The following is a 24,755-nucleotide window of genomic DNA, read 5'->3' on the forward strand; positions in this document are numbered from 1 at the left end:
ATCTCGGAGACATATTGTAGTTTATTTTGTCGCCCGGGCATGCCATCTGTGCCATTCCAATAGAGGGTGTGTGTTCAGGCTGCTGCAAGAGAGAGGGCGCGAGGCTCTGGGTCCCTCAGTAGCTCTGCAGCCACGGCAGGTCATTAGTCAAATTGCCTAATGAGAGAGAATACAAATGGCCCCCTACCCTGACAGGAGGAATTTTGGAGGTGTCAGAGCTCCTGACCCGTGCTATGAGAACAGATGATAGCGAGTTGCTATTTTCAGATTCTTTTAATGACTATGGCTCTATGAAACCCATTCTTTTTCTTTTATCTTTTTTTCTCCTCCTACTTTTTCAACCCCTCTAGACAGATGAGTGAAAAAAAACTTTGCAATAGCGGAAATGTAACTTTTTAAATTATTAAAATGTTTACCGGGGAGTCGATTAACATTCTAAAAAAGAGAGTAAAACGCTGATATTAAAATAGATCCCGCGCTGAAGTGATGTTGAGGGTTTCTGATAATCTATTTTTATTTTCTTTCTGCCGGCTGTGTGCAGTTTGTTTCCGCAGCGGTCTCACGGCAGCAGTGTGTGCGAGCTTCTCTCGCAATTCTCCCGACAGTCAGTCAGTTAGTTTATACTGAAATATTAATTTCATTTCGTCCTAACGCTTAAAAAACGTAAACAAGCTTAAAAGGTTTCTGAAGCACTAAGAGTTCGCCGCATAAGATCCAGTGGATGAATGCATTTATAGTTGCATGCTACAGGCTGGGGCTGCTACAGAGTTCAGGAATCGTGGAAGGAAAGCGTCGAGTGAGTGGAGAGAAACTGCACCATTTTTTAAAACTCACTCTTTGCCCACTTGACTGCTTATTTTGATCTTTAATCCATTAAATTAAGTAAAACAGTTACTTTCCTAACATATAAGATAAGATAAGATAACTCTTTATTGTCATTGCACAGTCATACATAGTACAGTAGTACAATGAAATTGGAAAACTGTCCTACGTCGGCACTACATATAACACAACACGACACGATATGACACATCACAACGCAACAAACAACACAACACAGTATATTAACTTAGTATAAAAAAGAATAATAATAATAAGTGTATGAGAAGAATAAATGTATAAATGCAGTGTATAAATAGAATGAGATATGAAATTGGCTTTATAGTCAAACTGTAAGCAGAGCTGCAGCTGAGATTTTCGTGACAAGTACCAAAAAGTAATGAGACAGACTGGCAAAACTAGCAACAGACTCAAATGGAGTCTGAATAAACTGCTTTATTGTTGAATTCACCAGTGTTAAAATTTTGCTCTTTGTTACCAGAGGGGTGCAAAACAACATGCTTATGTAGAATGACCCACTTATTTTTCCATCTGTGACAAGCAGTCCTTGAAATCTGGTTGTGGGTAGGGAGCCAGCCGACAGCCTCAGTCGGGCGCTGGTCCATCAGTCTTCCAGAAAGTGGGCAGAGCCAGCAACACTTACGGTGCCTTGGCCACGAACACCGCTGCATAACGCAGAGCGCTCTGAGGGGGTGCGTACATGTGTGATAACTTCTCAAGACCGAGCCTGTATATGTAGCACAGGCTATTTAGCGTGAAGCACCGAGGCTGTTCGGTCACTTGGTTTAAAACCTGTTTTAGTCATTCTTCTAAAGCACTTAATGCTAGAGAAGTACAGAGAGAACCCTCCTTGCTGGCTGGGCTGAACTCTCATGAAATTAAATGGACAATCAGATTTTAATCAGCAGCACAGTGTGTTTTAAGACACTGCCATGGCATTGGCATTGATCCCTAGCTGTGGCTGCTGGTAAATGTGCAGCAGAATGTGTGTATAAATGGGGTACGCCTCTCTGGACAAGTGTAAAAGCTGGCAGAGGGCTGACAGTAAATTGCATGTGCCGGATGGGACACAGCAGAAGGCACAATTACACAAATCCCCTCTTAATTAGCGGTTCTGTGGGCAAACTAACCCGTAATGATGCGAGGGATGTGGTGAGCCCCAGAAATCCTAACAAGAAACACTCACCAGCACTGGAGACTTGGTCATATGGCCCCAGCTCCCCTGAAGTATCGACTGACGCGTGATCTGTTTTGATCAGTGCAGCTGCAGGAGATGATTCCCATGTAGCCCTGCTCCTCCACAACCCCTAGCCCTTGCTGAGCTACTTGCCCTCTGGACTGTGGGTAAAGCAGCAGGCCCTATGTGGTTGTGGGTGGTATTATTAAGTTCTCCATGCTCACAGTACCAAGCAATGTAAAGTGGCATCTCACACAGTGAGTAATGAACTGTGCCAGAGCGGAAGCAGGAGGGATGACAGCCAAAGAGGCCTCCTTGGCAGCCACTAACCTGGGCATCCACCAATTTATCATCCCCTAGAACCAATCCACCAATGCTGCACTGCCATTTGTCATTAATTATGCTAATAAGGACACCATTACTCTCCTGATGAAACAGGAGACTGTTATTAGTATAATGCATTTACAGTCTGATACATATTCACTTGCTTATTACTTTTACAGTGTGAGGATGAGTGGACTTTGAAAAGAGATATTTTGCAGCACCTAAATAAAAGTGCTGTTACGTTTGAGCCTGGAACTTCTCTGTACACGCTAATGGACTATTGCAAAACGATAAGCCAGCCATTTCATAATAATGCAATATTCCCTGCGCCTCAACAAAAAAATGGCCCCATCTATGCAAGCACACGGATGTGTTTGAACCCTTTCACAGCAGACTTTCATGGTTTTAAGCAAACCAGTGTGAGCAGAGTCATTTAATATAGCTTCTGGGAACCCCAGATGCCCTTTTCCAAAACGACTTCATTCCCAGAATCTCATTGTGCTTTCTAAATCACACCACAGTATGTATTAGAAGATCATTAATTACAAACTTAACAAGTCAGCAGAGCCATTAAAAGATCTTTAAGGCATATTTGACCATAAATCTCCTTAAACTATATTTAATGACTGGATTTTTGTGAAATATTTTTTATCAAGTTCTAATTAGATGTGTGATAACAAACCCTGCTGTACATGGGGCAAATGAGGGAGCCGTGACAGGCCCATCCATTGAGCCTGTCCACGTCTGGACACTGAAACTAATGGAGCACTGCTTCTATCTCAGGGATGGATAGAAAGCAATGAGAGATGAGACTCCAGAGTCCAGTCTGGCCTGCAAATGCAAAGCCATTTAAAGTCTCTTATTTGACTGTAATAAAGGTCCAAAAAATGCCCGAGGGCCTCAAGGCTGGAGTCAAAAATTCCATTAGGATTTATACAGGATTGATCCTCAAATACTTAATGGCACCGTCGCACCAGGATCAATCATGTTTTGCTACTAAACCTGGATCGTCTAATTGAATAAAAGTGACTGAATGGCGTGAAAGCCTTTAATCCAGATGTGCTTTTTGACACTGAGTCGTACTCCACAACGTCTGACTATATCTACAACTGGAAATACTTGTTGTGCCTGTCATTTGTTTAAAAATAGAAACTGACACTTTCTGGAATAATGCAAAAAATGTGAAAACAACAAGATCTACATAACAAACCATCCAAACTTTATTCTAAATAGGAAGCAACGCTTGAGATGTGAAGAGAAAGCAACCTTTTTCGCATTTCAAGAGATTTGGATTACATTTTCTTTTTTAACACAAAACACATTATTTCTTGCTTTTATATTTTAGCACAGGATTTGCACCGTAGTATTTTGTGCCAGTGCTTCGCTTCACTCGTGCAGTATCCACCCAAGACATGCTGCCATGTCAATATGGAAAACGTACATATAGGTTAATATGAGCACAGAAGCACTAAACTATATGCCATTCATTTATTATGAGGTAATCAGGTGCTTCTTTGTATCAAGACTTGCTAGCAGTAGTTTGAGAATGTCTGTACAGGCATTAGATGTAAATACTACAGTTCTCCCTGTGAACTTTCCCTCTCTCTCTCTGTATGTTTCGCCTTTTGCTGACCAGGGGAATTAAGAAGCAAAACGTGGGTTTTAAGAGCGTTCCCTTCATGTCTTGATGCAAGCTTTGGCATTACTTCAGACATCAAGATCGGTTTCATAGAAATCCCATTCCATCTAAAGTAAAAGCTCGGCAGTAAATCTGCCCATACCTCCCCCATAACACTTCCATAAATGATTCATTCAGCTCAGTTTAGCTGATGCAAAACAGAATGTTAGTGAATTGTGGATGGAGCCCGAGCTGCAAGTGGAGGACAAACCCAGCTGCTTAGCAATTTCATCAATCTTTGGAGAGAGAAAGGAGAAAGAAGCGAACGCTGTACACTAATAATAACTTTTGTGTCACTATCCAGAGGTCGTGTTTTTTAATCCCTCAGCCTAAAGAATTGTGTTATTCTAAAATATAACCCCAGCGGTGCAGAAGCAGTTGAGATCCATCATGGTTTGAGATAAGAGCCGGCTGATCTCCTCCCTCTGCACAGCCTCGCCCAGAACTACACAGGGAGATAAGATGGAACTTTTGTTTGAAACCTGATGAGAACCCTCTTAATGAAAGTGCTGCGCCAAAAATAATCTTTTTTCTCCATGTTAGTCAATCAAGAAATAGTGTAGTTGGTAGGGGGGGAAAAAGGAGAAAGAAAGTAATTTTGCATAATCAGTGAGCACCATCTGGAACAATTAACCAAATTCCACAGAACTCAGAGGATCAGTCATATTGGCTTATTAAAGATCCAGAATTATACAAGTAATAAATCCATGGAAAAACGAAGCGTACCCCTGCCTGTCACGACTATTTTAACTTCAAATACAGTGGAATACTTGATAAGGCTGAAAAGAGGAGATTAATATATGCAAATTATGTCGAGCATTTAAAAGCCCCCCAACAACTGTCTCGTTTTTTTTTTCCTCTTCTTTTTTTTCTGTCTCTTATTACAGGGCTTTATGTTTTATTCATACACCAACTCACCTGTCATTTCATAAGCTATAATATTATGAGGGTATTATTAAACAGCATAAAGTGGAGCTTTAATTGGAAAGCTCCATTGCATCTTCCAATTATTTGCAGCAAATTAAAAGCAGATGCACATAGTTTAATAAGAATTCTAATATTGTTTCCTGAAAATCAAAAATCACTGTCATCCTGCCAAGATATTTTGCAAACCCAAGTTAATTTTCAGCTCCCTATTTTTTTCTCTCCCTCATCCTCCTCTGAAGGATGAACCTTCTCGTGTATGTTAATTGAAGTTCCCCTAATGGATAGGGAAATAATTGCTCTCCATATTATGTTAGATCAGGGCCAATGTCAGTATTTATTTTTGATTAATGCTATAGATATGTAAATGTATTACTTTTTATTACATTTACCGTTTTATCAGATGGATGCCTGCTGAATGCTATATATTGTCCAGCAGGTAATAAAGACAGACTGCGATGCAACGTGGTTTTATTTTAGAGTTTGGGGCTGCTTTTTTGTGTTTTTTTCAAAACATTTACATTTATTTATTTATTTTATCAGACATATGCTTTTTAGACAGATAGCTCAAATGCATGTATAATTACTTTTAAAAATATCCTGATTTTCTGCCAAGGTATGAATAAAAGACCTAATTGGCAAAGGGACTTGGCATGGATCAAAGCAACGGCGGTGGAAGAAAAGCAAACGGTTCGAGCTGCAATGAAAACTTGATAACTTTTCAAATGAGCTCCAACTGTCAAGCGAAAGAGGGCTGCAAAATAAATGTGAATTAGTTTTTAATATTCTGGTAATAAATGTCAAAGCTTCTGCACATCACATCTGTACATGATGTGACTGCAGATGACAGATTTCCCAGACATGTTACCTCTCCTCCCCTCAACTCGCCTTTTTTTGTGTGTGTGCGCGCGCGTGTGTGTGTGTTGGGGTTTTTGTTTTGTTGGGAAGTGACGGAGGGTTTAATCAAGAAAGCAGGCAATTCATCAATCCTAAAGAAGGCGCCTGTACAACCCTGACAGAGCGCACATGGTTTTAGACCAACTCGAACCTGGCCAGCTGTCAGCCCACACACACGCAGGCGCACATGCACCAGCGCACAAACACACACCGGGGCTACCGACATGCTAACAATTAACACAAATAGGCTGTCGGCTACGACCTCACACTTGGTCCGCGGGCCATCATACTGTTAATGAAGGGAAGGCGCGTCCTCTCACACTCGCAGTGTGATGCTGCGAGGCTGACGGGTACGCAGTCTCAAGTAATAAAGCGAGAAGCGTGTCAGGCTAACTCCATTATCAATTTTTCTTAAAAATCTCGCCAGCTCATAAAGAGGAGAAGGAAGGGGAGCGTGCACCTGCAAAGGACAGTTTTCTGGAGATAAATGGTGACTGCTGCCAGCGCCGTGTACAGTATGTGCAGGTTCCTTCGCTGTCACTCAAAACCCCGTCCCAGCGGAGGAATCCCACACCAAATGCCACAAACTGTTCAGCTGTGTGGTAACGTCTGCTCCTTCAGGGCCTTACTTGTCCTGACCATCTAAGAAAATGACTGTCATACACGCACAATGATGTATTAATCAGTAATTTTGTCAATGATACGCTCTTTGTCTCTTCTGTATTTCTTTTCCTTTTTTTTTTGTTTGTTTGAACATCACTGGATTTAAATTCAGGGTCCTTAAAAGATAAATACATTTTTTTTTAAAAACTGAAATAAAATCAGCATCCTGAACTGCACATATCCACATGTCACATCATGTTTTTATATATTTAATAAGATGGGTGTAGCACGGCTATAGCCTGGGACTCTGCTGGAGCAGCAGGAGGATTCCTCACCACATGGTGTCTCTCTCCAGCTGGATAAAAACCTGCCTCATTCACCTCGTGTGGCTCACACACTCTTTTAGACTTGAACGTCTCAGCCGGCTCTGACTCGGTGGTGCTTAGGCTGTCATAGTCTAAGCTCTGTTTCCTAATGAATTAGCCTTTTTTGTGTGTGTGCGTGTGTATGTGTGTGTGTGCGCGTGTTTTAGTCACGGAGCATTGCAACTGTTGTTGAGTTTCTCCTTGACAAAGCCAAAGGAATACCTCCAGTGCATGCAAAGGTGCATATGTAAGTATGGCATGTGACGGACCGTCTTTGACAGCTGTTAAATGTTCTCTTGAGCATAATGCCGAGCTCCTCCGGGAAGCCACGTTCTCTGAGACGAGCAAAGCTCTGTCCAGCATCCAGCAGTGAGAACATCTGAGACAGAGCATTTGTAGATCAAGTGCCATCGGAGCTGCTTTTCCAAGTACAGACAGAAATTTGTGTTGTTTTTACAAACGGCAAAAACGACACAGAAAGCATTAAGCATTATATCAACTTTGACAGCAGTTTAACAGCATAGTGCATTCTGGGAAATATTCAAATATTCACTTCATGTAATTGTCTATAGTGACAGCATCATAAATAGCACTGACAAGCATATTTGTGTGTGTGTGTGTGTGTGTGTGTGTGTGTGTGTGTGTGTGTGTGTGTGTGTGTGTGTGTGTGTGTGTGAGACACCTTTTACCTGTCATGGTGTAGAGTCCAGTGCCGTGACGCTCAGAGTAAATCCTCGAGCTGGAGAGAGAAAAAAAGCAACAATATTCAGTCACGTTACACACAAGAAAAATGCTTGTTAACTTTGTGTTTTGGAACACCTGTGCTCCCAAAGACATCCCTCAGGAATTCAAATATAATAAAGCAGGAAATTTATTTACGGATTAAAAGCATTAGAACTCCTCCAAAATACAAAGGGCTTTCTAAAATGTCCAAAGGCAAAACAGAGCACTGAAATAACAGGGTGAACTTGAAGAGGAGAAATGGTCGAAGTTAAACTGTGCCTCAGCTGCCCAGGGGCTCGAGCAGACCTTTAGCAGGGGTTTGGAGCAGGATCTTGTTAATTCTGGAGGAACTGAGAGATTCCATTATTCAAGGCAAGTCTGTTTTTTTCCCTCTTCTCTCCCTCTTTCAAGGCCTTGTATTACAGAAAACAGCACAGAATGCACTTTGCGGGGAGTTGAAGTTAACAAACCATATAAGATTGAAATCCTCATCAATCAAGCTATCATGAATTACACCCTGTGACTCACCCCTACGGATCGATAAATCCACAGCAAGCAGTGGTGGTGCTGGTGGGGGGAATTCACAGCTTCAAGAGAGCTGCATAACATGACATGCTTTGTAGGTAAAGGGAGCAACGATGGCATTATAAAACAAATGCTCTTATAACGATAATGCAAAGCAGTTGGTGATATCAATAAAAAAAGGGGGAATTGCTTTCATTAGAGCACACGCGAGTTTGTTGTTAGAGACCACGAACAAGACAAGTCGGTTATAAAAGGAATCTGAATTATAACGCAGACAGGACAGATTCTGGGAGTGAGCAGGTGTGAAGCTGCAAATAACAAAGTGCGTTCTGCGTATTATGTACTGTTTTTGGTGTGTTTATGGGAAAAAACATAATCAATTTTTCACTGACGGAGAGTGTAAAACTTTAAAAAAATTAAGACTAAAGCCGGATCTGCACATTCTATTAGTACGTGTGCAAGTTGTGACTTGCAAAGACTCGTATCTACGGACGACATAAATAAATGCAATAATTTCCATCAAGAGCAATAAAACAAGACTCGTGACAGGCTGTGGTATTTATGAGCTGAAGCCTGCAACTCAGATTTATTTGCAATGAAAGGGTCGACTTTTTCTCCTCCTCATTTACATCAGCATTTGGCCATGTTAAATCCAGGCCAATGGTGAATTTTTAAAAGGTTGGCATCAATCTTGTGGGAACGATTGCCATATTCAAGGCAGACTTCTTTTACCCTGCAAAGGTTGATTCCACAGCTGAGGAGCTGAGGAAGAAAGGTGCGCGTCTCTCAAAGCACAGAGACGTCCCTCGGAGTGATAAAGTGGAGGCAAACGGTTTAAATGTCTTTTAAGGGATCGCAGTTTGTGGTGTTATATTAGCGCTCGGAGGAGACGCAGAGAGCAGGGAGCTCCGCATTAAGTCTGGCTATTTATCTGTGAACCTAAAAAGTGAATGTGGTACTCGTGGAAATCCCTACTAGGCTCGTGGAATACTGTTCCACAGGCAACCTCCAGGGTTTCTTTTCCCATCTGTTTGAAAAGCTCAAAACTGTCTCAGTCCAAATTGGTGATTTCTAAATACAATTTTAGGTGGATTGGAGAGGGTAACATATGGCAAATCAATTAGACAACTAATTCTTAAAACAAAACAGGAAAAAAAAAACATGGCAAGTGCATTTGCTAATCAACAGCAGTGTTATGTTGGCCACAGGAGTTTTGACAACAATTAATCCTCATTTCAGGCAAGGAGAGCCATATTGACACATATTCCTAATTTGAATATTCAATTATGGTGTAGTTCCTCATGAAATTAGAGTAAAACTGGCAACGCGGCCTGATAGATTTACACAATTACAACGTGGATCAAGAGTTCCCCGTGAAATCTGCCCGAGTTAAAATCAGTTAAAATAAGAAAGCAAACCAAAGCACAAAGGATTATTCGACAACATGAATTACGATTCAGTGGTGTTCGTTTTTTGTTGTTACAAATAGCAAATGCGGAAAAGAGTTATCTACTTAAAAAAAAAAAAAGGAGGAGAAGAGAAAGTGGAAGAGACAGTGGCGACAGACAGGCAGGTAGGTAAGATGAGAATGAGAGTAATATCACTGACTGAAGAGCCAGAGCTGCGATACAGAGAGCTGGAAGCTCTTGTTTTGACACACATCCAGCCTTTGCCGTGACAACATCTCCACACCTTCCTCTATGTGCCAACAGTGCTGCTTTGTGGGAGCTGCTTTCTCACCCATCATTATCCTCCTTTAAGTTCAGTGTCAGGTGTTGAAAAGAGAATCTCTTAGACTTTGGTGGCAAATCACCGAGTAGTCTCTGCCCATCAGATCTTAGCTGATCATTCGATCATTTCTGGCACCACTCTGCATCCATTCGCTTGATCTCGACTAGTTTTTGCAACTTTTTCCAAAACGTAGCAAAGTAATGAGTGAGGATTGTTCTTCAACACTTCAGACAGGGGATCTGTCATGCGACACGCTGACAGTCACCGTGTCTCTTTCTCTCAAGAGTTGTGTGCAGTGGGAAGTCTTGGTTAACCAGCGTGCAATGAAAGCTGATACAATAATCGTGCGGAGCAGCAGCAACGCGTGGAGTGTCACAGGTAGAAGACTGTGCAATCCTAAATGTATTGATACGCGTGCCATTTCTGACACTGATGACTATCGAGCCTTCAGGTGTTAAAGGCAAAAAAACCTCTGAAATGGAAGAAAAAGAGACTTTGCCTTGACATTTTTATCACTGCACAGATTGATTTAAAAAGTGTCCGTGTGTACAGTGGCCCATTATTTTAAGAGAAATGTCAAAAACCTTGATTCTGAGTGAGGCAAAAGAAATTGCAATGTTAGAATAAGGCTAATTTATGCTAGCAGTCACTGCAGAGGTCAGATACCAGCTTCAACAATGACAGTTTTATCAGGAGAACAAATGGCAGCGTTGGTCAGGAGGAGGAAGCAGGGAGATACTTTACTGGCCACATTAAAAGGCTGGCTGGATGGTGCTGTTTTTTCCCCCCTAACATTATAAAGTCAGGGACTTGCTGATACGGTCAGTCTTGACAGAGAACAAGCTGAAGTGGTTGACATCAACCTGCTGCCATGAATGGAATCAGAACACCGTCTCGGGTTGAGACGCTTCAGACAAACCTGATAAAGAGACGTTAAGCACACAGTGTTTAAACGTATTTGCGCAGCAGACGGCTCAGCGGGCCTCCTCCCTATAACTTTTAGTTGCTCAATATGGCACAACAGCCTGAGCCAGTGAGAAACAAGCATTTCAGCTTTACTGTCTATCCATAATTTTAACTACTAAACTGCATGAGGAAAATAAATTATTGCATTACAAATCCCCAACATTCCTTTTTGCAGTTTTACAAGCACCTGCTAGAGTCTTGCATTCCTCTAGAAGCAGAGCTTCTTTAAGGCACCAAGGACTTTTTCTGAACTTGTTAGAGCAGCGTCCTCTGATTTTGCACCTGGGTCACGAAATAAAGTTCAAACTCACTAAATCAGAATACTTTTTGTCTCCCTGGGAGAATTCAGAGCCCATATAAAAACTGTGCAACTGCTGTTCACTTTATGTTTTGTGTTACGTTACTTGTTGAGTTCCTTTGTTTGCTTATGTTGTCATTTATATGGTGTCCTCTCTATGACAGATCTCACTAGAAACAGAGATTTTAATCTCAAGGTTCCTAATGCTTAAATGAAAGTTGAATTTAAAAAATCGGACTTGTTTAGGACTTTCCTTCACGCTGAATAGAAAGTAGATCACATTTTAACACCTGTCTGATTAACATAAAACCTGAAATATGATGAAAAACCATTTCTTTGTTTATTATCTGTAGCACTTCACAGTAGTCAATAACAATTTTTATTACATGTATGAATTTAATGCCACCTGGACACAGCAAACAAGCCAGAAGTCCAATGAATAATTTCAGTCTCAGTCTTTTTTTTAGGTTTTGCAACCCCAGTCACACAGGGTGAGGCAAGTTTCCATGGCTGTTTCCTTTATACTGATAATTTTATAAACTAATTATAAAAGAGACTCGTTACAATAATCATGAAGGTAAATAATTACTTGAAGCCATAATTCTAGTATAAATTTCCCTATACTGTGCTTAGCAGTAGTAAGAGTGGTTAAAATAGGTCTGATGGCACTGACTGAACCTCTGAGTCACGCCAAAGAAAAGCCCTCACCAGGCTCATTATTTCACACAGAAACCACTTATAACGAGTATTAGTGCCCACGAAAGAAAAGCTAAAGTGCTTTAAGATTTTTGCAAATTCAATTTCGGACTCTTAAAGCGAAACCGAAACTTCTCAGCCCCTGCGTTTTACAGCTGACAAAAACGATACAAAAGCAATTTAAATATAACACCTTGGCCTCGATGCAGTAACTGCGCGTGTCCCGTAATGATGCAACGCTCTGCAGTTACTGCAGCTCTGTTGCCGCCGAAAAAACCTGATTTGCGGTTTACGTTTGTATACAACCCTAACGAGCTCTCGCCGCCCGAGGCAACGTAACATTTGAGAGGGATCACTGCAGCTTTCAAAATTATAAGGGTCATTAAAAATTTATACATTATTGACTGTATTTAAAACATCTTTTCCACTGACTGTAAAGAGCACTTAAATTTAAGAGGTGCTATTCTCCAACGGCCATAAACTTGTAATAGATAGCCCGAAGGAGGCGTGAAGGAGAGAATTTTCTCTTGCTGAATATGAATAAAGTATAGTGGGGTAACACTGCACAGACAGTTACACTGTGTTACTGTACTTCTTCAGGGAATCGGTGCTTGTTGAGGAGCTGTTTATAAATCACTGTGTCAAACTATCTTATCTGTGACTTAAAAAAAATTACAGAACTATTTATGGCTCTATGTATGGCTGTCTGAAGTACATGTAAGAACTGCTACTGTGTAAATTGCCCACAGTTTGGTCCTTATGCGTCGGTGCATTACGGAGGGAAATACTCTCAAAAGAAGAGTCTGACTGTGGAATGAATTTTAATGTTAACACAAAAACAGCGGCCTGTGATCTCAGCAGGCATCAAGAGTAAGGGGGGGCAGTGGGTGTGTGAGTCGCTTCGAGGTACAATTTATTCCAACCTCTGTGCCTCACCAACTTGAAAGTGGGCTTCAAAAGAACTGAGGATTACCGGCAAGAGAGCTGTGAAGGCGCACGTGGGCCCGAGCACTCGATCTAACTTCATCACATCAAAGATTATTGACCATCGGCTTCCAAAATATGGACCATTCACAAAACTCCACGTGGTCTGAACCTGGGGTTTTGAATCCACAGCCTTCCTGTTTTAATGGTTCTCACCCCACTGCACAGCCACGGCGAACAGAAGCTCTGTTTTGAATACTCCTGCTGGTGGCTTCCACCGCTCTGGCCTGCTGGAGCTTTTACTCAGCCCGGCACAGGATGGCAGAACGTAGCACTTCAAGCTGGCAAAGACGTCAGATCGCTGTGCCAAGCTTCACCCTCCACAGCACCGCCACACCAAAGGAGTCTCGATTGTTTATTTACAATTTGCTGTGGAAATCCCCAGCTCTTCACTGCGATAAATAATTGAGCTGTTTGCTCTGGACACAGTACAAAGGTTTGCTCCGTTCACTCGGAGGCCCGAGGCAGAGGAAGCCGGAGCAGCATGAGCAGAGGCGGGGACACACGAATACCAGCGTGGAGGAGATCTTGGTGCTCTCCCTTCCTCTGCAGCTGTCGCTCCCTCTCCGGGCTACATCTCCTCTTTTTTTTGTCTGCAAACTACAACCCTCTTGTCACCGCAGTCGGAGGAGCGACCTCCCTCTGCCTCCTGGGACACTACACAAATAGCAGGAGTTTAGCCCTCATTGAACTTCTGTTCTTGTTCAGGGGTTCCTGTCTAGTTAGCCCCGTCTATCCAGTTCACCCTCGCTACCTTGTTGTCCAGCAGCAACCTTTACAGCAGATTGCCCAGGAGTGATCAATTGCTCGTGTCTTTGTTGGCGTACAAGAGGCACAGGAGCGTAACAAAAGCTCACAAGCGCAGGAAATGAAAAGTAAGGCAAGGAGGAAAAGTTAAAACCTGAGACGCACAGCTGAATATTGTGGCGGGGCGTTACCTCGCTGTGCTGGGTCGGGCGTCGCTTTCGACCCTGCCGGACGTGACTCTAGACGGCTGACGCTGGTGAACATCTCCCAACCGATACCATATTCCCATGTTGTTTAGTTCGCTGTGTACGAAAAAAAGCCACACAACAGCTTGGTTAGCAGTTTTACCTGCAAATGGCAAAATGATTGCGACGAAAAGAAAAGTTACAAAACTTCACGATTTCATTCATTCCCGCTGTCAAATAGCTCACCCTACACAGGTGTAGTTAACAAGATGGGTCTTGGACTTTGCCGTGATCTGGATGTCACATACAGCTGTCTTCGCATCCTCACGAGGGCTCATTTTCACACAGAGCCTCCTCTTCCTCATGGCAGCTTCCTCTGATGAGTCAAGTACATATGAGGATGTCAGAGAGAAATTGTTAGTTGATTATTCAGTTCTGTTTTCTCCACAGTTTGGGGCTAAAGAAAAGGAAAAAAAAAAACCTGTCGACAGTTTGAGCCTCTAGGAAAAAAAATATATTCACAAATCCCATTTATGCTTTGCTATTTAGTCATTACCATCCTCCGAATAAAAGATGAGCTAATATCAGTTTGTGGGTGACTTGCTGTGCTCAAAGTGGAAATGAGTGGACACTGGAAAGCCACAAAATTCACATGTGTTATTATCATTTTTATCGCTTTAGTAGGTAAAATGACAGAACTAAGTGAATCCTCCATCAGCTTTAGAGCACAACGGGGATTTAAACTCAATATTCTAGATAGAAACTCATACATAATGTCACATGTATACATTAAACATGGATTCACATAAAGTAATAAAACATTAAATTACAACATAGCCAAACAAAACATAATCTCTTTTCTTCATTCTGGCAAAAAGAAAAAAGAAAAAAAAACACATTGCCATGCTTTCCCTATATTGCATCTGTGCCTTGCTCATTTATTTCCCCAGCAACACTAGAAAGTGCAGTGTAAATGCAATGATAATAAAAATAATAAACAAGCTGTCCTCACTCCCCACACCAAAATATTATTACATTTCCACGGCGTGGATAGTGAGGGGGAAATACGTAGCACTCAAAAAGCACTAAAGCATTGGGGAATGCATTTCATTAATATTAGATAACCCCCATCCACTCGTCCTCTCCCCAAATAAATACATAAATAAGGCCCTCATAAAGAAAAGCACAGCTCCAGCTGAGATAAACAATGACTCATGATTCTCTTCTCTTGTACCTCCAGGGCAAAATGTTTATTTTATTCCCACAGCCTGCCATAAATTAAGCTAACCTGCACCCATAAAACATTCACTATCTCAAGCAAAGCTGCCCCTGAGGACCTCGGCATAAGCTGGTCGGAGAGTGGTGGGGGAAAAAAACAAGCAAGAGGAAGGGAGCGAGCCTGTGGTCGGTATTGACTGTTTACCTACTTGTGTCCATTGTTTCTTGCAGTGGTGTGAACGACTCTGGCAGGGCGTCTTTAATATCAGTCAGCTTCATGTCCACGACAACATCGGGCCCCTGCACGAACGACAGCGCGGAGGCAGCAACTTTTAAAAATAATATATGCAAATGCAACTTTGGAAAGGACAGAGAGCAAGAATGAGAAAAAGGTTAGTCATTTTTTTGGGTACTCAGGGAGGAAAATGTAGAGATAATAGACTCAATGATTTACTAAAAGCTCAAGAAGTCTCTAAAGAGAATGGTTGACAAAATAGCTCACGTAATTACTCTCTAATAGCTTTTTCTGGAGTGAGAGAATGCATGTGTGAACTTGTAATCATTCTCAACCTTTTGGCGAGAAGCTATGGGGTGATGGGAGACAGAGCAGGCAGTCTGATCAACAGAATGGGACTAGTTAAAAATAATCACGGACTGTGTAGCTGACATTTTCAAGCATGACTCTTCCCTGTCTCCCATTACATTTTCATTTTTTGCCATAATAAATTGCAATAATACACAGCGGCAGTAGAGAGTGGGGCGAGCCAGGCGTGACTTGATGCGTCCGAAAAGCCTGGATTCCACTGCCACTGTTGCCCGACAGTCATTACCATTAGAGACATTTTTTATTCATAGTTTTTACACTGACGTAAGGAGGAATATGGATGAATGTTATTACTATGCATGAAACCTTTTTTTTAGTGTTTCCCCCCCTTTCTTTTTCCGGGGAGAATTTTTCCTTTGCAAACTGACAAAGGGGGCTATCTACCTTCAACCTAGAGTATGATAAATCACAAACTATTTACTTCTCCCCACATAATACAGGGGCTAATTCTACAGAATCTGTTTTTGTCATAGACAATTACAGTGGGAGCTCCAATGACTGGCAGACAAAATAGCCTTTGTTGATGGCTCTGTCATGTTTTATTTGCGTCAAAGTCTTCAAAACAATGTGGACACGCATTTTAAGATAATATACAGGAACTAGGGGAAGGCCATTTGTATGCTATATACTAAACCGAGGGCCAGATTGAGCTCCGGCACGAGGCAGCCGCTGCCAGGTTGCCTGACTTTAAGGGGGATGCCGAAAAAGAATCGGACTCGATTAAGTCCTAAAATTGAGCTGATGCAAAGTAATAACAAAAATGCAGGTTTTGTTTACTGCCTGCACCGTCCACCTGCAACCCACGGAAACTTAATTAATAGACGACCAATAGTAAGCTGTATGCGCTGAGGTTAGACAGGTTGATTATCCTGGCAATGTAAGCAGGTGTATTTATGGCCACAGAGCAGCTGACAGCCAAGCAGAAACACATCAGCTGTAGGCTGCAGGCAGGAGAGGAGTCAAAAAAATGCCCCAACAGCATTATGAGAAATACAATGCAAAGATCATTTCAGCCACAGAGGAGTCGTGGCTACTCAAATCAGGAGCTCTCTCTCTGTAAATATATATATATCCTACAGCATTTTCTCTTGCATAAATAGGAGGCATTTTCTGATTCAAATATTATATGTACATAAGCTTTGGTAACCATGGCTGCTGCTGATCAGATAAATTGGAATAGTTAAAATGCAGCTCATTGCTATTTCATGAATAAACATAAATAATATCTTCGAGGGCCACCAACATGAAAAATACCTCTTCCAGGTATTATCCATCCAGAATATGCATGCATATCCATTTTATCGAAAACTTTAAAACTGCACTACCAGTCCTGGCTTTTTTAAAGCGGGACAAACACAAGGCCTATTAAGATATTCTGGCAGCAAAAAGTGAGCTAATGACCATTGGCATACAACAATCAAAAAAGAAGGTGCAGCAGATGAGGAGCTAGTGCAGAGCACATAGGAAAAGGGAGAAGTTTACATTCACGCTTACAGTTTTCCTGGTGAAACAGAGGTAGCGTGTGACCTTGGATTTGAATAAGCTGTCCTTCCTCAGGTCGGCGTCAGAGCCATCTGTTGTTTGTGCAACCTACGTGGAAAAAATAGGGGAAAAAAAAAACAAGGAGAGAGAAAACATGCAGGAGGTGGGATAAAGTTAATGTATGTATGCCATGAGCGTGCTGCTTTTGCCTCTTCCTTTGCATACTAGCCTTAATTAACGCTTGCCTACACTACTGCTCCATCTCATTAGTGCTCTGCGTGGGTAAAGAAGTCTTAGCCTCCAAAAAGGTGGCTAAAAATATCATCTCTTGGGACTTGGCTGATTAAAGATGCCCTGACAAGGATCTGCTCTAATAAGGGAGGCAAACTTCAACGTGGGAAAGCAGGGAATATATTTATGGTAAATGTGGAATGTATCTTTTAAAAAAAAATAAACCTTCTGTAATGTATCCAGAGTGAAGACGTGGGTAAACTGAGACTGAGACACTGCGCACACAGCACGAGTAGTTTTACTTTATTTAAGGAGACAGCTTTTTCTAAGAATAAATTACAAAGAATTTAAAGTCTGATTTCAAAGACCCGAGCCGCTTGCCCTTGTACAACAGGCTCATTCATAGTTGTAAACAAGCAGTAGAGTCAGTAAAAAAAAAGAGAGATTGCATCAAATTGACAGCATGTGGGTACCACAAGTCAACCTCAAGGTCCTATACTGCATTGCTATGTAAATTTAGGTATGCAGGGCAGAGTGATAAAGCAAAATATAACCTGCAGACTGCATCGCAGAGACTCTTCCATCGTTCGAGCAAACATGCTTGGCTGAAGCGTCATGTTCCATTGGCTATCATGTGAGAATAACCTAAATAACTGCCAGAGTTACTTTCTAAAGGGATCCTTTACAAAGAAGAGTCAATCTAATGAGGTTCATTCAAATGAAGAAGTCATAGATCTCTGCACCCACCCACACACATTACCCCCTTGACAATAATGATGAATGACCCCGGTGACTGGTTGAGGGGGGGGGGGGGACATGGTATGGGTTTCATGCAAAACCACCACTGACTAGATGAGATGAGAGCAGAGGCTAGAGTGGGGAACAGAGACAGATAGTAGGATGAGAAGAGAGAAAGAGGAGAAGATGAGCAGAGAGAGGGATTGCAGGGCCTCTCCACAGCAGTTCCATGAAAGGTCCCAGAAGGAGCCAATACATCACCAGCCTCTCTTACTTCCTTACAAGACAACCCGTCTTGGCCACCTTTTTCCAGGTCAGTAGCCAGCGCATCCTGTCAGCGTAAACAAAGGGCTCGCTTTGTGAAACCCAAAGTCAAGTTGAGGAGTAACGAGGGCACGGTCCTCTGAGGAGGCACCTCAGGCATCATCCTGCCACAGCCGCCGGCAGCAAGAACGCGACGCAGCTTGAATTTGAAACGCCAACCGCTGAGCCACGGCAGCAAAAGCATGTGTAAACTTGTAGTGGATCTTGTCTAATACATACACGAGTGCCACTGTATGGCGCCGTCATTACACAGACTTCAATGAGAAGAATGTCACCTGTCTGATAAGAGATATCACACCTCTGATATTGAAATATGGTCGTGTCATTTGATTTAAAATGCAATGTCAGATTCAACTACTGCTTCTTAAAAGCTTATGCTCGCAGTGATCTGAAAGCCCACCGATGAAACAAGTCTTTAGGGGGTATTGAATATTCCTATGAAGCATCTCTGGAGACAGACATAAGCAGCAAGATGCCATGAAGCACTGAGAGACACAGCTGTGAATACAGATATAAAGGCATAAAATCAAAACTCTCTGGAGAGTAAAACCAGGTGAAGAGAAAATATACGAGGCACAGGGAAACAAAGAAAAACACAGAAGCTGAGAAGTATTTCAGATCTTATTTTAAAATAAATCAGCTTCTGACAATATATTAAAAAAACACACACACTGTGGCTATTTACAGGTTTTTAACTCTATTTGGGGGGTCTGTAAAATAGCGTAAAAGCGCACACATTTTAATGATTAAAAATAACCATTAAGTTCCTGTTGCTTTGAGGCCCACCTTATTAACAGACCCGTGACAGCTGGACAGACTAAATGAGGAGTAGATCAAGTACTTAAAATATGTGTGTGAGTATGCACAGTACTCTCATACAACACTGAAATGACTTCCATCATTACAATTTATTCCTCTGATAAAGCCTTTATAAGCTATGTTTGCTGTTCTGTTTGTCTGCCTGTCATTAGGACCATGGAAAAAACTACCAAGAAAACCTGAGAAGTGGAGCACATGGGTACACATGGGTGCCCTTTACATTTGGGCCATTTTAAAGAAAAATCACTTTCTTCAAAACGGCTGAATACAGCATTTGCCTTGGTAGAGTTTTTGCCCCTTAAATCCCCTTGTGTGTGTGTGTGTATAATATAATAATATATATCAGGGTAGGCTAATGAAAATCCAGCTGAGTGACATGAAAACATAATGACCCACACCCAGTCCTTGTTTATTGGTTTGCATTTACAATTTAACACTTATCCTTATTGTCCTTCAGTATTCCAGTTCTGACATTGCCCCTGTGAGCATACGCCACAGACAGATAGATTTAGTTGTATCTACATGGTAGTTATAGTGGCTGTCCTGCTGGCAGCTTGAGCTTGGACACAACAACAAATTTCGTCTTTGGGGACACTAAAGCATAAAGCAAAGTAAAACTACAGTTACATGATCCATTTGTTTCTTAAGTCCCATTTTGAAGCTTTGAGATACAACTTTCAGGTGCAATGCAACAAACTGGAAGTTGTGAAGGGGGCGGGTCCGACTATGAAGCCACCCATTGGCTAATGGCTTGTCAGTAACAAGTTGTTAGCCAATGATGGTTCAATGCGTGAACCCCAGATAATCCTCTCTGAAACAGTATGACCAAGATTTAAAAAACAGACATATTTTGTATAGACATACTCCAATACACAGTCCAATATTTCAGTTGGAAGTAGGGCTGCCACAAACGATTATTTTGATAGTCGACAAGTCACCGATTATTTTCAGATCATGCATCCATTGGACATAAAACGTACAGCTTATTGCACCAGCAGCATCTGCTCTTATATAACTATCATTAGCTTACAGCTTTAAGTGTTTAAGGTATGTGCTAACTAAAAAGAAAGACAAGATGATAGTTTATAAAATTTTTAATGAAATTTGCAGATTGTTTCGGTGGAGTTTAATAAACTCAGCCGTTGCTCCTTGCTATCTAAAATATAACAGGACACTGGAGTATATTCTCGAGTATCTCATACTTCTGATAATCAGTTGTCTGCTTGACGTTTATTCAGCTGTGTAAAAACTATAACTTTAATCTCAGCCAAACCGATTTACTCAGGAACAAATAAAATACTAAAAAAAAGCCAAACAATAACATTTTTAAGTTATCTAAGTGACTTATATATCATGTTTAACCTGAGTAGTGAAAGACGGCGTTGGGTTTGAAAACGATTTGCCGAGAGTCCGGTGTTCTCACCGGCTCTAATGAGCCTTGAACCCCGGCTAACGATCGAGCTGGTGGGTAACAGACGTCTCCGAAAACGTCGGAGCGCTTTTGAAAATATGTGGTTGTCTTGATAAACCAAGCAGATATTTGAAGTTTACACAGCTACATTCTTGCCTGAAAATATGTTAAATGTTTATTTTGTGACCCAGAAAGAATAATAAGCGTAATATTAAAACTAACTAGCTGCCGCCATTGCTGGAAACTGAGCAGGGCCGCGCGGTTCCTGAATTTGGACACAGCTACGATACCGGACACTGCTTCTTCTTCCTCTTCGGGGTTTAACGGCAGCTGGCATCCTTGTACATGCAGTGCTGCCATCTTCTGTTTCAGTCCGTTATTACACTCTTAAATCCAACTTCTTATTCCTTTGTAAGATCTTTTGGGATCTTACAAAGCTTCAAACGACGCGTCGACTATTAAATTAGTCGTCGACGATTTTAATAGTCGACGTAATCGTGATTAGTCGACTAATCGTGGCAGCCCTAGTTGGAAGCAATGTCCATCATTACTATCTATGTCATACACCCAATAATTTGCTAATGCAAAGGATTTTCCTATTATTCAAGGAATAATAGGAAAACAGTTAACACTGGCGCCTCACAGCAACAAGGTCCTGAGTGTGACTCCACTATCTGGCTGGGGCCTTTCAGTGTGGAGTGTGGAGTACTCTCTGGGTACTCCAGCTTCCTCCCACAATCCAAAGACATGCAGTTAGTGGGGTTAGGTTAATTGATTATTCTAAAATTGCCCATAGGTGTGAATGTGAGTGTGAATGGTTGTCTGTCTCTAAGTGTTAGCCCTGCAATAGAGTCGCCCTGTGACAGCTGGGATAGGCTCCAGCCCCCCATCACCTTGATAAGGATAAGAGGATGGATAAGACGTATTCACTCTTTCTTACAATGCCTAAATGTTTTGTTCATGGTTGAAATAATTTACAGAGAGAGGAGGAGCATTAACAAGTACATAATAATGATGTGGGGCAGCTGCATATTGTTTGCTTGAGGCTGTGTTCAACTAGCCACTAGGTGGCCATTATGCAAATGTGCAGGGATGTAGACAAGCCATGCAAGAAACCCTGTTTTCCTAACAAGACATTTTGGACAGAGAATAACTTTTCTGGATGACCTTTGAACTTTGCAGGTGTTTGACAAGCACAAAAATAGTTTATGACAGAAAAAGAGGTAAACCCAAAAAGCATAATATGTGTACTTTAAAGAACTAAAGTCACTTTGAAATCTACTTGACTTTCTTGTTGAGATTCAGCGTGTGTGTTAAAGTGGGTGCTAAAGCGTGCGAGCAATTAGTTTAGCTGAAAGCAGAGCGGAAGAAGCTAGCTGCCATAGCTCCTTTGCAACCCATGAACAGAGCATGAGTGAGCAAGAGTCTACTCAGTGCGTTTGATGTTAGGTGGCTGCTGGTGCTTTAGCAAAGCTCCTGATCCCAGTGGAACAGTGTTTGATCTGGGCCTGCGCTCTCTCGTGTTGGAACAACCTGCTCAAGTTCAGAGATGTGAGCGTACGGTATCAGAGAGCAAAAGAGTTAATCAGCTCTTTGATCTGCTTTATAAAGTATATGGAAAGCATGGTGAACAGTCCGTATTAAGGAGGTATTTGAAAAGATTTCTTATATGAAAGGAGAAAAAAAATCAATACAGCTAATATCCTGAGACTTTCCCTCCTCAGTGGTGCATTAGTACACTGATACCAACTGCAGATATTTTTGTTTGTATTTCAAGTCTGCAGATGAAAGACCACATAGTGATGTTCGAAAAGATATTCTTGAAGATGGGACAAACGCATTTGAAATAGATCCTATGAGCCTGAAAGACCTTGAATCTTATCTTGGAGGATGACTTGCACTTAACTTTTTATTCTTTATGCTCTAATCTTGAATCATAACTTTTTAAAATTGACTTAAAAATTTGACAATAAAACCCTCTTAAAGGTTGTACTGCAGTCCTTCTTTTCTACAAACGAGTATCTTACTCTATCAGAAGCTACCATCTCAAATAGAGAAAGTCATCAGATTTATTAGGCAGCCAAAGTTTGTGGGTGATCCACTAACAACACACTAACGCTTAAAACCAACCACAGCCAGTTTAGTGACCAACGCAGGTCACAAAGCGCAGCTATGAGGTAGTTTAAAATAATCTACTAGCAACATCCCTGCAGCTAAGCACTGATAACTTGACACAACTAGGAGTCGACAGCCAACCTCTAGCACATTGGGAAGGCTGTACATAGGCACAATACTTTACATAAACTACATCCTAATTACAGCATGCTAACAAGCTTACAACAGTGCATTTAAGATTAACAATATCAAATTTCTCATATTTAGCAACTGCCATGTTGCTAAACACCATCTTAGTTCATTCTGGCAGCTGACCATTTCAACGCAAAGTGCAGCTGAGGCTGATTGGAGCATACACATTGTGATTAAGATTTATTTATTATGATACCCTTGCAACAGATCAATAGCATTAAGCTATGGCTCCAAGTGTAGCGACTCACACATTTGCTTGGTAAGCGAAAGGCATCTGGTATAAAAGCCTGCCAAATCCAACATGCAGAATTACACACTATGGTGACCCTTTGTGACAAGGGAGCAGCCCAAAGTAGCTCAGATGCTAACATTACCATTTGAAACTAAAGTAGTAACCTACTAAGTTTGGTCAATTAGTTCTACTAGCATGTTTTCATGCAGTAACAGTATTTCCTGCAAAAACAGAGTGAAATCAGATTTATATTTATTTTAAAAATTCGTTTTTAATTTTGCACTTCTCGTCTACCACCCTCTGGAACATACACAGTGTTTGCACACACAGCGTAAGGTGCAGTGGACTGGTAGAGAATGAAATCTGATTTCCCTGTGTTTGTTACTGTGTTGTGTGTACGCAGTTTCCGTGCCGATGGCTCCTTTCTGATGCCAACCCACCGTCATCTGCTCGATAGGAACAAGCTGAGTGTGTTGGGTGGAGCAGGAAGAGATAAAAACAGGGGGAAGAGGGAGGCTTTGGGGGCCTAATGAAAACAAAAGAAGCTTGAATAGGAAGAAGGGAAGAGGAAGAGAGATCTGCCCTTGAGCTTGTTTCGTGCTTTGATAAACTTGCGCACTGTCTTCTCTTTTTTTACCCTTTAAACTAAGTTACAAAAAAAAATCTAATTAAGCAGCCTACCCTGCACTACTTCACATTTCTGTTAATGGTGAAGATGCTGTGAGACTTGAACATAAAGAAAACATGAGGACAAAGTTAAATTATATGGGGATAAACCTAACATCATTAAACCTTTGCCTCTGGTGTGTCTACAACACTGGTGGCAACCAACGATGGCAATCCGTCTAATCATCAAAGTAAACTTTATGAATAAGTCATCTAGCAGATCTTACAAAAACACCTTGAAAGGGTGCCAACAGCCTGGGTGTGCATTATGCTACACAATCATTTTCAACTGTTACATGTGCAACTCAATACAGAAAGCAAAATAAATCTTATTAGATCTCCAATTATGACAACAATCACTGATTAACAATTTGGATTCTGGTCCTATCACAAAAACACTTTAAAATGTTAAATGCATCATCAGGACAAAAAAGTGCTTTTTTACTGAACCTGTGATTTTTAAAAGAAATGAAATAAAGTGCAGACTTGCTCTCAGCCTGTTTTAGCAAACACACATGCAGGTGCCTATAGTTCAAAAAAATTACAAATGGGATATTTTGACCTTGGAGTCGATGTAATGAAATATGAAATATGAGTCACCTTGCTCTCGAGTTATTATGTTCACAAATTTAGGTGTCCACTTCACCTGGCCACCCACCCACCTACCCAGCATGATAATGACGATACCCCATCAGCCTTTCATGGGGTAAAAATCATCAGAACCTTAACAGGTGTGGTACAAAAAACAGTTACAGTTACTGTAAGTAATTATACCCATCATAATAACTATATGGGGTTACCACTGACAAAAGTGGCTAGGTGTCACCTCTGCTAATTTGACTCAGAACTGGATCTATCTACTGTATTTTCATCGTTGGCGCCTTTTGGATAATTTTAATTAACTGGTTTTGTGTATGTTAATTATAGAATAGAATAGAATAGAATAGAATTCAACTTTATTGTCATTGCACATGCACAGGTACAGGGCAACGAAATGCAGTTTGCATCCATCCAGAAGTGCTTTAGTGATATAGATATATTACAATATATATTAGCAATA

General features: G+C 41.3%; 1 protein-coding gene across 5 annotated transcripts in view; it reads right to left on the reverse strand.

Moving 5' to 3' along the window:
- Positions 1–24,755, reverse strand: part of LOC146620950 (multivesicular body subunit 12B-like) — a 35,588-nt gene that overhangs the window by 8,439 nt on the left and 2,394 nt on the right. For all 5 annotated transcript variants that reach the window (XM_085367147.1, XM_085367148.1, XM_085367146.1 and 2 more), the window contains exons 3-7: positions 16,980–17,075; positions 15,091–15,181; positions 13,910–14,039; positions 13,670–13,780; positions 7,498–7,547 (exon numbers count right to left, since the gene is read on the reverse strand). In XM_085367147.1, the coding sequence (XP_085223273.1) occupies positions 7,498–7,547; positions 13,670–13,780; positions 13,910–14,039; positions 15,091–15,181; positions 16,980–17,075 (478 nt within the window). The remainder of the gene's footprint in view (positions 1–7,497; positions 7,548–13,669; positions 13,781–13,909; positions 14,040–15,090; positions 15,182–16,979; positions 17,076–24,755) is intronic.

This window comes from Diplotaxodon limnothrissa, linkage group LG12 (genome assembly GCF_057381915.1).
Source record: "Diplotaxodon limnothrissa isolate DT_005_m linkage group LG12, D_limnothrissa_male_GT1.1, whole genome shotgun sequence".
NCBI lineage: Eukaryota > Metazoa > Chordata > Actinopteri > Cichliformes > Cichlidae > Diplotaxodon > Diplotaxodon limnothrissa.